Raw genomic sequence first — 17,360 nt, forward strand, 5'->3', positions numbered from 1 at the left:
TTGTAACACCTATTCATTATAAAATACTAAATTAATCTACAACTCATTTCAGCATTATGTAGGCTGTACTCTCCCTGTGTGATTTTAAACACTCTTTTAAAGCTCTAATTTGCTATAATAAAATGCATGACTCTTCCCAAGTTATTGAATTTTGTTAATTAACAGCAATTACTTGCCACACATAATGTAATGAAAAATAAGTAAACTCATTTATTTTGTACTTAACGGCAAGAGTAATAAATAATTGGTTCCGAAGTTGAAAACATTTTGACTGCATTTGAAAATATGTTATCATTGGAGAAGGCGTAAGGATGGAAGAAGTAGTCAGCCTTCCATTGCAGTCAGTAAGTTTCTCCCTGAACTCAACTAAGGAAAGGAATTTCAGAATTGTGGAAAAAGATGATACTTAACTGTATGAAGCATTGAGCTTATGTGCCAAATAAACTAGTGGAGAGATGGTCTTTGAAGTAACCACATCCAAATAAAAAAAGCACTCTGTAGAGAGAGGTTATTTAAATAATCATTTGGAAGCCTGTAGAAATTGAATAGCATGTCTGTTGCATTTCTCTTCTCCCAGATCACCCAACAGACATGTGGTAGGTGTTTGTGAAACAGATTTAGTATCTTTGAGGTATTGGGAGATTTTGCTTCTCTTGGTTCTTTTGTGGGACATGTGGGATGGAGAGAAGTGAATGACAGAAATAACTGAAATACTTGCATGTGGACTCCTTAGAAATAGTGTGAGGAGGTTTGCAAATGTGCAACTGTTTCTGGCAGTGGTGTCCCTTTTCGCCGTAAGTGTCGCTGGTATTTCTCCGATTTGGTTACCTGCTATTTCATCATTCCACAACTGTTCTCTGAAAACTGATAAGAGAAGGCTGCCAACATCCTGCTGTTACCCAGTAGATAAACTTATGGAGAACGTTTGGTTTTGATTATTTGTAGTAGTAACTATATGTTTCGCATGAATAGCGTAGGCAAGTTCTTTTCTATCTGAAAGATGAACTGAAGTCATTGCATGCCATGTTTTCACCATATAGCATGCAGGATTAACCTGCATCTGTTTGTTCACTAATACAAGAACTGTAAACCAAAACTTATTTTCATACAGGTTCAGCTGGCAGAAAAAGAGAGAAGAATAAAGGAACTGGCATCACAGCTGAAACTCTTTACCAGTGAGAAGGTATTGTCAGTACGATTGTAAAATCTTGTAAACTGGAAGCCATGGGGCTCTTTGATTTGAGGAATTGTAATTTGCTGTTAATTGAGAATTTGTTTACTGTCTAAGATACTTTTCCATATTTGAATATCTTGCCAGAATTAATTGGTGTTTTAAGCTGCAAGCTCTGGTAATAATACCAACACTGAAAGGGGGAAAAAAAAGTGAACTGATTCTATTCCTCTAGGGGAAGGATCAGTCAACGAAAGTTGGAGGAATTTCCTTTCTTTGCGAGAGCAACTCTGATATCAGGAGTTACTGGCTGATGGGCAGCGCAATTAGTAAATCTTATTCCCTTTGGAATTTTGGCATAAGATGTGAATAGTACATGCCTATCTTGACAGTTTATTTTTTCCACCACTGGTTAGGGTTATTTTTGCTTTTATCCAGTCATGTCCTATAACTAGAGATGTACACATTTCAGCAGTAAAATTGCTGCATTTTTCATGACGTGTGCATACAACCAAATCCGTTTGACATCTGCAGTTCTCTTGTTGACCACTTGTAATAGTAAGAGCAGCTTGACATATGTGACAGCAGTGACTTTGGTAAAATACAGCTGAAAAAATATCTTTGTAAGAAAAGAATGATACACAAGCAGTACTGTGTTTTCCGAATGTAGGATAGGAAGTGGATGGCTGCTTTCAAGAGTTCAGTGTCTCCTCAAATTCTTTCTTTACTGTTAAACCAGGAACATTCACGATGATGTGCTAATGCTAGAAGCACCTTGCAGGTATCACGTGGCAGATAACCAGAAGTGTGTTTCACTGAAGAGTAAATGATGTCTTTATTACATTCTGATAGTACTGCATGATACAGTGGAAAAGTTAGAATTGTTCAGATTACTTGATTTTTTTCATAGGCTGTAGTTTTTAGTGTGCACAGACACACATGAAAAGCAGGATTTTGCATTCTGATGCACTGTAATTAATTTCAGATGGAGATGTTTTCTAAAATCCTGGAATCTCAAGTAGTTGGCATTTAAACTCTTTTTTTAAAACAGTGATGTAATTTTTGGTACTTTTTTCATATTTTCCTAATTCAAAAGCAAGTAAATTCTGAGTTTCAATTAATCTATTTTAGCTGGAGGGAGTAATTTTAAACACCACGCATAAGGAGTGCAACTGCAATAATAATGTATGGAGCTTATAAAACCTTGGAACTTTGTCTACCAAATTTATAGATATTTACATTACGAAGAAGAATCAAAGTGCCTTGCTAGACTGGAACCATATTTTAAAAGGTTAAGCACAGAATAGTAAACAGCTTCTCAATTTATGCTCCATTATCAGTGTTTGTTTATAAATGTCACCAAACATAGCATGCTAAAAATGTTCATTTGCTGTCTCTTCAAACCTATAAAATTACTTGGTTTCTATTTTATTTACATACTTACAGACTTTGATTTTGAATCGGTCTCTGCCCTAGTTGTCCAACTTCTGGCTAAGACTCTTTTACAGCACCTTTTTACAGTCACTTTGATCTGCATTCTGTTTTAATCTTATGTGATGCTGAAAGTCAAGGATTCATGCCATTCCTTTTCATTCTAAACTGCTTCCATATTGTAGAAGAAATTGATTTTAAAAAAAGGCTTAATTTCACTGATAATTAATCGTTCCTGCTTTGTATTGAGTAAAGATTAATTATTTAGATTTTACACGCTCACTAAAATTTTAAGATGCAGTCCTGACCATTTAACCATGGCCATTTCAATCATATATGCACTGTAGTCAATGAATCTGACAGAACGTTAGCACATTAACGTGAGTTCTGTATCATATCTACAAGAGGAAATTTTCACTTGGAGGATGTTGCACAGAAAATGTGCTGTTCTGCATTATGATGTTTTCTAAAGTAACATAAAAAGTAATAAAAGTATTGTGTTGACAGTAAGCGCTCTAACAAAAGGTTATTTTCTGGAAGCTGCCTTGCTGTTTGTGGATAGCATTTTTCTCCTTTTTCTCTCCTGTTGCTGTTGGAGTCCAAGCCTTCCGTGTCTGAAATCTGACAGTACTTATTTATACAACAGTAAATGTGTAATTTCCATTGTCTTTTCACTTGAGTATTTCTAGTTGCAGAGTAACTACTGAAACTTGATGTTGCATTTTTTTATCCTTTGGTGTTTGGGCTAATGCGTACCTGTTAAGAAAAATATGTTGGGTTGTTCCTTTTAATAACCGAGACGTTTTACTTCTCATGCATTTAAATAAGTATCTGAAGTCTTGAGTGTAATTTCAGTTTGGAGTCTTTTGGGAAAGAGACGTGCTTCTGTGAGAGGTTTTTGTTAACTTTATTTTGGCAAATTTTAATGGAGAACCCAAGAAACAATGCTATAACAGAAATGAAAAAAATATCTGGGAAACGTCTGTTTAAAAAAAAAATCTTTATTTTTATTTTCCCTCTTACATCTCAGAATGTTTGCTTGGTTCTGGTTTGTAAAAGGTGTTTTTCCTTTGGTGGTTTTTGACCTGCGTGCTCTCTTTGCCAAACCCATTTTAGTAAATGGAAGGAAGAGAGAGATTTTCTTTGGAAGAATTATAGCCAATGGACTAGCCATACTTAAGTCACTTTACTGTCATTTTACATCTATATATGTATAGACTCAGATTTTTAGAGGTATATAATTTATATAAATCCTTTAATGGTTTATAATAACTGCTATCTGTATGGCTTATATGCAACAATTCATGTACATGAAAGCAACGGTAGCTGTAAGGAAGTTCTGTTGTACAAAAAACGAGACCGGTTCCAAGTTCTGTGTGCTGGTTTCTTTCCACATGTGTGCATGCAAACGACACTGAGCAAAAACTTGTTCTGGCATGCTTTCATTTCCTACTGAAAGTGCCAGCCTCAAGCTCTGCTAAGTTAAGTTACGCTTCACGTAGGTCAGCGTTCTGCTGTTAGGCATCAGAGAGGATCCAGTGCAACATATTTAACAGTTCTTAATACCTGCCGCTTACGGATTTGTAGGGAATTATGTCCAGTAAATCTGTATCTCCTTCACTTACTAAAATGATCCACTCTTAACTTTCCTAATTGCACACAGTTGTCAGTGTTACTTCAACTCATCCTTTACTATTTAACAGTTTTTTCTTCGTTCTGAGAAGGATGCAGATTCTTCTTGAAATATTTGGCAGTTCTGTGTGTATGATTCAGATTAACGGGACAGAAACATTCTTTAAAATATCTTCTTTGTGTTTTCTTTGCTCAAATGTTACATTTCACATTAGGTCAAGATGAAATGAGGGTCTGAAGATGAGCGGATGTGGGTTTTTTGTTTTAAATTTAAATAGTTCATAAAAAAAAAAACTTTTGCCTAAACCTCGATGGAGTAATTATGTTTTAAACTTTGTGTTATTTAGGAACTTGGCAAGACTGCAGGAAATCAAGCTGGGAGGATGATGGAAGGACAGATCTCACAGCCGACATTACATTTTCGCAACCCATACTCAGAGGAGAATGGACCAGTTCCTGCAGTGCCAAGTCGACTACCAGTACTGCAGTATGGAAACCCTTATGCAATTCAGGAAAGAAGAGGTGAGTGAGTGTGTATATGTATTTCTTTTCCGCATATAATTTCTCTCCCACCATTTCAAAAGCAACACTGCATTCGTTCAGCGCAGCTTAAATACAGCTTAAGAATAGTCTCAATACTGATGTGCAGTGCCTTTATTTGTTGACTTTGATGAGAATCATGAAATACCTTTGTTTTATTGATGAGAGTAGTAAGTTAAACAAAATGTTGCAGACACATTTTGAAAAAGGGTATTTCTCTTCTGTTTTTCATACTTCAGATAAAGTAAAAATGTTTGAAAGCCTTGATGTAGGGTGTAAGGTGGCACATCTGTAAAAGACTGAACAAGGATCAACTAATTAATTTTTCTTCAGATGGAGCAGATGGTGCCTTTAATCCTGATGAGATCCAAAGACCGCCTGCTAGAACTTCCTTTTGGGAACTTGAAGATGATGTAGTGTGTAGTCAGCCTTCACGCAATCTCAGTCGGCCTGATGGTTTAGAAGACCCTGAGGATAGCAATGTAAGTTATCTTCTTTATTATCTTTAATTTTCCTTCTTCATTATCTATTATTTTTAATTTTCCTTGCTGTGTTTACTACTGGGCATTCGAGCCGCACATAGGTTTTCAGTATTGGATAAGGCCGATCTTATTGTTTTGTAAATATGGAATTGATTTATTTCTATTTCCTTCCTTGTTTGTAGGCAGGAAGTAAGTTAGATCAGAACAAATGAAAACCTAAAGTATTCTGATAACAGTAGTTTCAGTTAAATACTGAAAGAACATGTCTGTAGTATCAGATATTTCATCCCCACATGTAAACCTCTTGTTCTGTCTTTTATCAATCTGTTTATTCCATTTTGATTTTTTTTAGCTGTTAAACATCTATTTGGAAGAGCTAATTGATGTCTAAAGCTGGTTAAACAGAAGGTGACAGATTCTCACTGATGTTTGAAGTGGAAAGTGGTTAGCTTTGCTTTCTAAAACAGTTAACTTTCACACCGTGCTATTATAAAACATAGTTCTAGTAAATTGGCTTCTGTAATAAACAGGACCAAATGTCTTCATTTGAACAGGAGCAGACTTATTACTCTTTCCAATTCGAAGTATTCTTGCGCCTTCAAAAATATTAAACAAGAAATACTCTTCTGCAAAGTATTTTGCTCTTTGCAAGTACAGTGGTATCATGACCTGTTTCTCATTTAGTCTAGTTTGCCACATTTAATTGCTATTAACCTTTGCAGAAACTGATCAGTGTTCAGACAGGCATGATTTTAGCCCTGGTGCTCAGCACCTATAATGGAGAAAAATGTATTTCTCCCTCCTACCTTTTGCCCCCAGTGTCCATTACTGTGAATAATTAGAAAAACTGTCAGAACTCCTGCAGCCTGTTTAAGATCTCGAATGTGAGCTTAATACTGTTGCCCACCTTTTCTTCACATTTTGCATATTTAATCTGATCGTTCTTGACGTAGATACTACATATGACAAGCTCTTCTCTTCTTTAGTCATCTGCTTCAGTTTAATTAGCAGGGTGTTCTTCCTGATCTATGTGCTTTGCCCTCTTGCAAACCCAAGAGAAACAGTGCTAGAGTCTTGTGCTCATTTGCTGACACAGCTTAGATTTTTGTAATGAGATGGAATATAGCAGGCTTAAATAAAGTTCAGCTTGCAAAAAGGTGTCTTTAAATCAAGTAATTTACATCTTTATTTTTGACTTTCAAATGAGAATCAGTTGCTTGCTGCCCCCCTCCTTAAAGTAGGCTGTAGGTGTAGCGTGTACAATTTGTCATGGGAATAAGTAGTTCAAAAATCTTTATAGAACTGTAATGCAGAACTTGGAGATGAATAACCAGGGAAAATTTCCATTCATGTAGGTAATTCATTCTAAAAGAGAACTTGTTGTTTCTGTAGAGGAAACAGCAAATATAAAATGATAAATGTGAAGTTTAGAGTTTGTTTTACTTGTTTTCAAAATAAGTTGTACAAAATGTAATTCTGTGCCTTTTTAAACAAATAAGACTCAGAGCCTTTTGTTGGAGGATGATTCCCTTCCAAAGGAGAAACACTGATAGTCTTGCTGCTGTGTTGAAAGTGTTACCATTGTATAGACTTCTCATCTTCCCCTGCATGCTCCTAATGCTGCGTGTTGTGTTAGATTAGGCAATTGAGCATATTGTACTCCCTTTCACCACTTCGTGGTGGTTTTTGTAATATCTGATGTATGACGATGGAAGTGTCTAAAATATTTCTCAGAGATGAGAGATCTTCTAGGCCCTGGGCCGACACTGTGGTACGTACAAGAAGGAGAGGCTGTCTGCATGCAGCTGTAAATGGACTTTTCAGATGAGACTGAAATTGTTTCTTTTTCCGCTTGTAAAGCAAGGTGGAAGTGTGTCCTTGTGTAAGAAAAGCAGTGCCACGTGTTTATCCAGAATGAAGAACAGAAATGGGACCTCATTTTCTTTCATATAACCCATCCACGTTAAGAAATAGTTCAGCAAACTGTGAGGCGGTCTGTCACCTGCCGTAGCTGCTGTTTACATTTCTGTGCAGTTGAGTAGCTTTGTAAACATTAATCTGGGTGGCAGAGCAGAAAGGCTGAATGTTTCTTCACACTGTGTCTTCTGACAAGGGATTAGATAGAGTCACGCCCTGAGGATCACCTCTTTGCAGCTGTTCTACCTCAGGCCAGTTCAGTGGTGATTTGTGAGAAGGATAAGCTGGCCTGTGTTAGTCACCCCAGAGGAAGCACGCATGCTGATCTTGTGTAAAGTAGTTGACTTGCCCCAAGTACCTACATCACCAAATTTCCATTTTGCTTGTGCTCTGTAGTTGAACAAAATATAATCGCTTGGGGGAGGTGTGTACAGGAGAGATCCGTAAACAAAAAAAAATGTACTTTTCTAAAACTCTCACTTTATTATGAAATGTAGACCTGATTACAGTTGGCGGTAAGCCCAGAATAGCTGTCCCAAGGCTCTTAAAGAAGGCTGTTACTCACAGTATATGTGTAGGGTGAGGGCTCTAACGTTTGGCAACTGGCAGCCAGGTCAAGCTGTTTGTTGGGATGAATCCACAGTGCCCTTTCTCTTAGCCCAAAAACCCCACTACGCTTTCATCAGCCTGATCATAGCTGCCAATTACTGTCCTTTTCTGATAACAGACATAAAAGGAGTAGTTGGTGTCCGTCCAGGTGTCCCTGTACCTCTTGGGAGACCAGGCTGTTGGCGGAGATGTAGAGTTTGATGAATGGTGCTCACGCAGGGCTGAGTCACTGGAAAAAAACTGTGTGCCCTTCTCCGGTTTCCCTGCTCTTTCCACCAGTGGTGTGGCTGTTCTTTGACTGCTTCAAGCTTGAGGTGGGCATGGCTCTGCTTTCTGCCCTGTGCTAATATTCTCCGGAGCTTAGAGACAGGAGCTGTTCAGATCTGTGGGCTTTGTACTGCACCATGCAGCTGACTGCTGACTTCTGCTGGGCAGTCCTGGTGCTGGTTACATGGGCTTTTGATTGCAACCATTGAAGCAGTAGGTGTTCCGTGAGACAAAACTCGATCAGTGCTGGTAAAACTAGGTAAGCTGTGCTTGTGTTTGACTGTTAATGCCTACTTGCCCTTCTTCCTCTTTCAGTGGCAAACAAACTCCCTTGTTACCATGCTTTATTGTGTGCAGTTGTGTGGGTAAGTGTTGCGTGGTAATGCTGTATTTATCTTCATGATTCATACAGTCTGTTGAACTCACTGTGGCAGTCTTAAGAGGAAAAGTTATGATCCAGTGATAATAGTGAAGTCACGTTGTTAAAGGCAGCTCTTCACAATTCATTAACCTCGGTATCCAAATTTCTGGATTTGGAAGGCCTAGTCGTCTTTTAAGCTGCACAACCACAGGGCCAGCACCGTGGTGCATCACATCAGCCTCTTGCATGAGGACAGAGGCCACGTATCAGCCACGTCACATCACTGCCAGCTCTGCACGGGTCTTGGGGCTCCCGGTGTCCCTGGTGATCTCTGGGGTGAAGCAGGCTGCTGCTGGGCCCATGCTTAGGGCAGAGTCGCGTCTCTCTTGGAGCATGAAGGATGGGCTTCTGCCCAAGTAAGCGGGATGACTTGTCTGAGGGTTCTGGGGAGTTAGCTGATGCCCGTGCTTAAAATGTAGCACAGACATAGCTGTCAAGGCCCAGCATCCCAGCATGCACGGGTAGCTCTGCCTGTAAAGCAGCTTCAGGTAGCTTCCTCACCTAGACTTTGGGGCTTTCATGGGGTGGTTTGTTACTGTGAGAGAGTGTGTGGTTTTGAAATGTTACACGTGCTTTTCAACCTGGCATAATTTATATGCATAAGGACATAGCACAGCAGAGGAGACAGGTAGCTTCTAACAGAGGGAATAGACTGTATCTTAACAGAGATACCACATCTGCCATGCTCAGTACTGTCATTCTTGAATGGTGTGCAGGTCAAGAGCTGTGATAAGGAACACACAGGATGATATTTATCATTAATTGCTGGGGGCCTTGGGACACACCCAGCAAAGTTACTCTGACATGAGAAAAGCCTTTTTTAAACTGTTACTAATTTAACCTTGCTGTTGTTGGAGCTAGTGCCTGGAAGGCAGCAGTGCAGCACAGTGCGGGTGCCCATGTTGAAAGACGTATCATACACAGCTGGTTTAGAACCAGTTTTTCAAACAGGAATGTTACATATGTACATGATAGGATATCACGCTTGACAGAAGCTGAAAGGACAAAAGATGTAAACAATTTTATGGTAGCAAATGACTAGTAGTAACTCATCCCACTTGTCTGTTAACAAGAAAACTAGCAGAACTGTCAACAAATGGAGTAAATTAGGCAGAAAAACCTCCAAAACTCAAGCCCTAAAACCCAACTCAGCGAAACACAAAAACTGTTAGAGCTTTATATAAGGTAGATGGGCAGTGCTGATGTTTTTTGGAGGTTTTATAAATGGCAGATCTTCATATAACTTGGTTTGCATTTCATTAATTATAATTGAAGTCTTAGGTTTCTCATGGATTATGGTAGTAGGGCAGAAATATGCCTGCAGGGAAGCTGTTCTGAAGCAGTCAGCTAACATACATGGGTTGAGGGCAGTGGCAATCACAGAGTCATGGAATGTCCTGAGTTGGAAGGGACGCACAAGGATTATCGAATCCCACTTGTGGCTTTACACAGGACCACCCAAAAGTCAGACCGTGTGACTGAGAGTCCAAATGCTCCTTGAACTCCGGCAAGCTCAGTGCCATGCCTGTTGCCATGGGGAGCCCATTGCCATACCAAGCCACCCTCTGGTGAAGAACCTTTTCCAGATACCCAGCCTCCCCCACCCTTGATGCAGCTCCATGCTGTTCCCTTGGTTCCTGTTGCAGGCACCAGAGACGGACTGCTTTCACTTGAGCATTGTGCAGTATAAGCATATTTGCTACTCAGTATATTTTCAGTCTTTGATGCATAAAGATGGAGAGGTTTTATTTTGCAGTAGAGGAAACTAAAATTTTTGTGGTAGCTTAATGTTGGTATGGAAAACGAATAACTTCAGGGATGATCAATTCTGCATTCTATTACGGCTGGGCATCCAGGCGAGAGATCTCTTTTGGATCCAAAGACCCTTTCTAAAAGTTGTGTTTTGTTGTATGCCTTAGTAATTTTGAATGGGAAGAGAGCCCCATGTGCATCATCCTGTCAGTCACATAATTTTGGTTAATGCCCTCAATGCCCAGTAACATGCAGTACTGGTAAGCCCTGACTCCTTCATCAAAGAACTGAGATGAATAACCCTTCACAAAGTGAACTGCCCATACTGCTGTTGTTGGGCCGCTCTCTGTCCTGAACAGAGCGTAGTCAGGGGCTGGAGGCTGAAGAGCCCTCGCACCACAGCGGGACCTTGTCTGCCTCGCCATTCCTAACCGAGTGCTGATAAGTGCTGACAAACTCTGCCTTCTGCTCAGGGAGTAACTGAGTGACCGGCAGCCAGGGATGAAAAAGACTTTTCTAAAGGACTTAAATGTTAATTAGACCTGCCTGCGTAGTGAAACTCTTTCAAGAAAGATGCAGATTCATTTCCTCAGTAAGCCCTGGTTGGCGTGCAGGCGGCTGTTGAACGATTTGTCACGTTTTTGGCACCGTGTTACTGTAGTGTTGGACTATAGGAGTGCTTTAAATAGTTTTCCTCCCTTAACACATACATCCTACCTCTTCCGTGACAAAAGGAACAAATAATATTTTAAAACCCATATGCCTTTTTTTTTACTGCAGGTGCAAAGCAAGCAAGTTAGACAGGAAAATCTGGCTGTTGCTAGCATCTGTCACAGCAAGCCCCACTAGCTGCCTAATGGAAACATTAAATGGCTGAAGCTGAACAGCTGTTGTCAGGAGAAAAATACTGAGGGAACCTTCCTGTCCTGTGCTACTTCCAGTCACTCTTCCTAAGGACAAAGGATGTTGGCCTGGAAGTGAAATACTGACTATACCTTCATTATCTGCATAGAACATACTGCATGTTATATATGGCCCCTTGCTCGTCCACTTCTGAAGACCAGCTGAGTAGTTTGTAATTCTTGCACGTGCTGCATCTTTGAAATGAACAAGGCAGTGAGTTAGGAGCTGGCATTCCAAAGCTCGTGCTGTGTTTACCTGTTTTCCCACCTTGAAGCTGGTGCTGCGCTGCGGCACCTCACTGCGGAACAGAACCACGGTGCTCTGTGCGAGTTCGGTACTGCGTGGGGGGATTAACTTACCAACAGTTTGGATTTCCTTTCACTCCTTCAGTTTATTTTCCTGTTGTGCTCCTTTCTTCCCCTAAATGGTCTTGCTTAAATCACCGCGTTCGTTTAAATCTGAAATCTGCGAGGACATTTTCAGGAATTCAAAAAATAAGAAAGTGGCTTCGACCCCTCATGTATCAGAGGAGAAGTCTCAGAAGTGGCCCCTGTAGGGATTCATCTTTCTGCTAAACATTTCCAGTGAGGAAACGCATTTCTTCTTCAGTGAGCAGTGAGGGGCAGCAGCAAATCCCCTGGAGGCCGCCGGCCTTCCCAGCTTGGTGGAGGCTCTGAGTCCGTCGGCAGCGGCTGCAGCCATGTGTGTGCTGCCAGCGCCGGGCAGGGGACGCGCCTGGCTGCTGGGGGCTCAGAACCAACCGTCAGGAGGAAGCGTTTGCATCAACGTCAGTGGTCTCTGCCCTTGCTGAAATTTTAAATTGACGGATTTTAAGAGCTTGACTTGACGTTCTGTTGCGCAGAATTAATTTCTGAATTGTAGCTCCCTGGCGAAGCGCTGTGGCAGCTGGTAGCGCAGTGCCTGTGTTTGGGTGAGCACGGGTTTTCTGTGCTGCCTCAGCCCCCAGGCAGTAACAGAGAGGGGGGCTGCATCTCGTAGTGGCTGAATCAGTGGCAGCTTTCTGAGTAGCACTGGCACAGCTTGCTGCCATGCGTACGTGGTCAAAAGGCGCCTGTTCAGCTTTTCGTGTTCATTAACCTCTCTTTTGTACACTGCATAAAACCTGTGTGCTGGGATTGTGAAAAGAAAGGTAAGCTTCAGCCACGTTCTTGCCTGATAGCAAATAGATGCGTTTAGAGGAGGAAAAGTACCTCTCTTTATTGGGTATTTAAAATGCCACTGTTTTTTAACCAGGACGATGACAACACCGTACCTTCTGCTCCTGATCCTCCGAGCCTTCTTCTGCATGAACGTGGAACGCGTTTTTGCTTTGATTCCAGGTAAATCTTTTATTGGTCTCCAATGGGATGGATAGGTTTCCGTATAGCTGGCATCCTCTCCTTGGGTTGAGGGAGAGGGGATGGAAAGGGAAGGAGAAACGCCATTAAGCATTTTCAGTTGGTGTTTGGATTACAGTTAACTATCAGAGAACTCCCTGGGCAGACTGTTTGCGTTATACCTGATTTTGACCAAACCTCAAATGCCGTTTGGTAAATGAATGAATAACTTCTGTCTTTTTTTCCTCTCCCTTTCCAACCGAATTGTGAACCTAAGTTTAGAGCTTTTATAAAGTGCTATGTTTGTTAAGAACAGGCATTTATGAGCAGAGAGAGTGGTTTCCCATGGAACCGCCTGGCCATTAAGCCAGTCTTTGTGTTCAGTGGTAGCTGGAATCATGTCAGAATGATGTAACTTCCAAAATGCTGAGTTATTTTGGAATTCCTCTGTCAAACTGCATCGCTGTATCAAACACCTTCAGCTCAGATGTTTTAATTAACTGCACGGTGCTGCCCAGATACTGTCTGCTCACATTTAGATTGGAAGCAAAGCTGGTAACTTCGGTGGCAGCAGATCCTACCTCGGAACTTTGTTTTGCAGTAATGCATTAAATGACCCTTTCCTTCTTTTTGTTGCTTTCTCTCCACCTCCTGACGAAGCTTTGACGTGCACAAGAAATGCCCTCTCTGCGATGTGATGTTTCCACCCAACTACGATCAGAGCAAGTTTGAGGAGCATGTGGAGAGCCACTGGAAGGTGTGCCCCATGTGCAGCGAGCAGTTCCCTCCCGACTATGACCAGCAGGGCTTTGAGAGGCACGTTCAGACGCACTTTGATCAGAACGTTTTAAATTTTGATTAAATACCTTTGTTCTGCAGTGTAGCTTAAACACCAACTACTTTGAGTAGTCTACCTATGGAAAATGAACAGCACATCTTTCCTTTAACAGTGCAAATCTCTGAATAAAGCTAGCGTACTCTAATGGGAGCCATAAGTCTTGGCTGTGAGCTGCTATTTGGGTTATCTTCTCTCTACCTAACATTATACTAAAGAAAAACCCACAAAAAACCAACCTTGTTGTGTACGTAGTTATTTATTCCCCTATTTAGTGGCAGTTGTTAAGGACGTGGGAATGACAGCCTCAGAACAAAGCCCACCTTCATGATGTGCTCCAGCTGTATAGAAAACCACCAGAACACGATGGGTCTCTTCTCCATGGTAACTGAGGCGTGGTTAAAATGTCATGCAGGTACTTCTCCTAGCGGAGTCGTGCACTCTCTTTGAGTATCAGTTAAATCAGAAAGTGATGTAATTAACCCGATGATGATAGAGTTTGCTAGTACCTTTCTGAAGTGTAGCTGCATGTACTGTGAGATTGATTACATGCCCACAATGAAAGCAAGGACGAGTACTTCAGTTTTACACATAGAATGTTGGCCTTAAGGAATAATGTTAAATGAAGTACGTTATACTTTAAGGCAGTACTCTTGAGTTGAAAGACAAGGCTGTGCTTCAATGCCTGGAAATGAATTCTTTAAGTTGTTATTAACCATTACATTGCAACTGTATTCAGTAGAAAACATTGTTCTATTTTCACAACAGTGAATTGTGTTCATTTTTGCTTTTAAAATCTTTTAACTTTATGTATTTCTTTCTAGTAAATATAAATGTGTGTATATCTAAACATTTTCTATTTACTTAACTGTATTAAGTAAGTAAAATTGCTTTCCACTTGTTGTACAGTAGTCTTGTTACATTAAAAGCAAAGTTCCTCATGGACTGCGTGGTCCTGTTTTCCTGCTGTTCGTTTTGAAACAAAATAAAGCCGAGTTCAGGTTGCACAGTTCACGTGCTGATGGTTCCTTGTTACTGCCTTGTGCCAAAGCAGGGAATGCCCAAGTGGATAGCCCTTTGGCTCTGGCTACTTAACATAGTGAGGGTGCAGGTGCAGACACAAGCCAGATACCTCTACTGAACCCTAATAGTGCAAATTTTAACAATTCCTCCTTATGTTGGGCTTTCCTTTCTGACAGCCTGTACAAGAAAGGTTTTTGTATCCTATCAGGAAGAGGGGGGTCCTAGAGCATCAGGACAGCCTCACCTGCTGCCACTTTGGAAGGAAAGGACTTGTGAAATTCAGCATCCTTTGACACATTCCATCAGAATGCTCAATTCTTCCTCCTGGCAGCAGCATTCTACGTATTTTGTGTGTGTGTGTAGCTCTGAAGTTGCTGTAGGTGTTAAAGGAATGCAGCTTGATGATACCGAAGGAAAATCCCCAAATTAGACTGCGTGCAGCCCCAGAGCTGAACTCTCCATCAGTGATGAGCCAAGAGCGGTCTTTTTAGGTCAGAGGCAGTTTATTTTAAATGTGATTTGATTTACATTTATAAGCAGCTTTCTTGACAGGAATTTGTTAAGTTGCCTTCAGTTCTCAAACAAACCTCTGTCACTTTCAAACTTAAAGACTTTGTCCCCAACAAAACATATGAAAATATAATTTAAAGCACACTTTTTCACAGACACAGTACAATACATTCACTATACACAGTATAACAAAATAGTCCCATCTTTACCTGTTTAATAATACTGTCACGATGAATAGGTAAATAGAAACTGGAATTTCATTTTTATAGTTGAAAGGAATTTACATGCAACAATGACGTTTTACGACTGTTTAGCTGTTGGATTTACTTACCCAGCCTGTAGGTTCTTGCACTAGGAGCAGAGCCAGAACAGAGTTGTTGGCCACATCCGTTGCCAAAACTGCATTAGGTAGGAAGCGGCCACCTGGGGCCTGCCGAGTACCAGTACCACTCATTCTCATGTCTGGAGCATCCGTGGAGCCGGCACTGTGCCGTACAAGCGCTGCCGGCTCCGTAGGATTGGAAAAAGAGGCATTGAGTTTAAATACAGATGTTCTACCTGTGTTGATCAGGACGAGGCCCAGCCTTTCAGAGGGAGCTTTACTCAGCTGAAGAACAGGCAATTGTTACCCTCCAAACATTTTCTTTTAAAGCTTTGCAACAAAATAAAGGGAAGGCTCATTCCTCACAGGTGAGCTTTCTTTTGCACTTACTTAAAAGGACAGCAAATAAGCAAAGGCGATTACTGTATTGAAAATGTTGCAGTCCTCACCGTGTTTCGAGGTGGGGGTGCCCACTTCATGCAACTGGCCAGCTACATTCCAGGAATAGCACTTGTGAGAGAAGAACGCTCAAGGCAGGATGGTAAGCAACAAATGTTCAGGTATGGTCCAGACACGGAGCTCTCTCATGTTGACTTCTAAGTCAATCTCTGACCACCTGCTGCAAGAAGCACTTAATCTTCAGTAAGGCTCATACGTCATATTTCGGCAAAATTAATTGTAAAGCTAAACAGACACTTCCAAAGGGAACGCAGCGACTTAACAGTTAGAAGCAAGAAATGTACAAAAAAATCTCAAAATACAATGAGTGTGAGGGAGAGCCATTAGAAACCCCCTCAGCACAAAGAACGGACCTCCTGAAACCATGCGCAGAACTCTTCCTTTTTATTTGCAACCACAGGCACACGCTAGCGCGGCAGTTGCAAGAATTGGCAACACATAAAACATTAAATCTGTTGGCAATAGAGAACTACAAAGTGCTTTAGGACTTCATCTGGGATGAAGGTAACTCTTTTCTCACACACACATAAATTTGCACTTAAGTATTTCCAAGCGTCTTTCTAACAGATACGTCGGGGGTAACGAGTTGGTTGGACTGGGATATTGGTCCTCCAAAGTCTGATGGGCATGAACGTAACATGACATCTTGTACAAAAAAAAAAAAAAGCAAATTTCTAATGCTAACGTGATTGTTTGCTAGTTCAAATGGCAACATTTTCAGCATGTCAAGAGGGGGAAAAAAAAAAAGATTTGCAAGAGAATATAAAATACAGCAAGCACACCTTTTATGTATGTTATTTAAGTATGAAAATATTTTTAGCATATTATGTTAAACATTCTTTCTTATTTATATTTCCATTACCTAAAAGACTCGCTACTCCACTGATAACTCCATATGTAAGGCATGTTAACTATGGTTTGACAATGGCGGTCTCGTTTTGGTTTTGCACACACATTGACAGATGCAGCGAGAGTCTTCATCACGTTACAATCTTGAAATGATGTCAGTGCCAAGCTCTCCTCCTCTTACTCCTATTCAGCGCTTCCGTACAACTGAGCACGCGACGCCCCCTCACTCTTTTGTTTTGGAGAAAAAAAAATGTTCTGAAGAATCTATAGCTTTTATAGCACCTTATCTCGAAGTAATGAAAATGGGTACGATGATTACATGTGCAAATGTACAAAATCATTAACTCTACAAAGATACATCATTCCAAAATTACAGAAAATTTTAAAGCATGCATTTAATTGTTTAAAGGGTTGCTGAATGCTTCCCCTGAAAAAGGTGGCTGTTCTCAAAATCAGCAACTGCTGGTGAGGATTTCTTGGCACATTTGTGACCAGCATGTTATTGCTGCATCTTCCTGATAATCTCAGCAGACACGGGGGGGTGGAAATTGATTGTGTGGTGCCGCAGGCCCTGAGCTGTCTTGTAACTCTTCCCACAGCGGCATTTGAAGGGTTTGCGTACGCGGATTTGCGTTCTGTGGCCGTTCTTGGCGTGGTACTTGATGCCATTCACATTCTGCGGGGGAGAAAGCAAAGCGTTAGGTGCCCGCTGCTCTGACAGCGCCTCGTGACCTGCTAGAACACGGCACTGACTCACGTTACACCACACGGAGCATTAGGAGCTCTCTCCAGGCATTGGGCATGCGCTGTGCTTTCAAGGCAGATGGGAAGGAGAGTAGCCGTGCAGCTCTCGTGTGTCTGACCTGGGTAACCCTGCTCCCTCCCAGCGTGCTGCACTGC

General features: G+C 41.1%; 2 protein-coding genes across 6 annotated transcripts in view; one reads left to right on the plus strand and one right to left on the minus strand.

Moving 5' to 3' along the window:
- TAX1BP1 (Tax1 binding protein 1) overlaps positions 1-14,242 on the plus strand; it is a 51,005-nt gene extending 36,763 nt beyond the window's left edge. For all 4 annotated transcript variants that reach the window (XM_021385517.1, XM_021385520.1, XM_021385519.1 and 1 more), the window contains 5 exons: positions 1,112-1,183; positions 4,582-4,756; positions 5,108-5,256; positions 12,380-12,465; positions 13,123-14,242. In XM_021385517.1, the coding sequence (XP_021241192.1) occupies positions 1,112-1,183; positions 4,582-4,756; positions 5,108-5,256; positions 12,380-12,465; positions 13,123-13,324 (684 nt within the window). In that variant the 3' untranslated portion in view covers positions 13,325-14,242. The remainder of the gene's footprint in view (positions 1-1,111; positions 1,184-4,581; positions 4,757-5,107; positions 5,257-12,379; positions 12,466-13,122) is intronic.
- JAZF1 (JAZF zinc finger 1) overlaps positions 14,805-17,360 on the minus strand; it is a 179,679-nt gene continuing 177,123 nt past the window's right edge. For both annotated transcript variants that reach the window (XM_021385521.1, XM_021385522.1), the window contains one exon: positions 14,805-17,136. In XM_021385521.1, coding sequence (XP_021241196.1) covers positions 16,960-17,136 — 177 coding nt within the window. In that variant the 3' untranslated portion in view covers positions 14,805-16,959. The remainder of the gene's footprint in view (positions 17,137-17,360) is intronic.

The sequence above is a fragment of the Numida meleagris genome, chromosome 2, assembly GCF_002078875.1.
Source record: "Numida meleagris isolate 19003 breed g44 Domestic line chromosome 2, NumMel1.0, whole genome shotgun sequence".
In the NCBI taxonomy this organism is placed as follows: Eukaryota; Metazoa; Chordata; class Aves; order Galliformes; family Numididae; genus Numida; species Numida meleagris.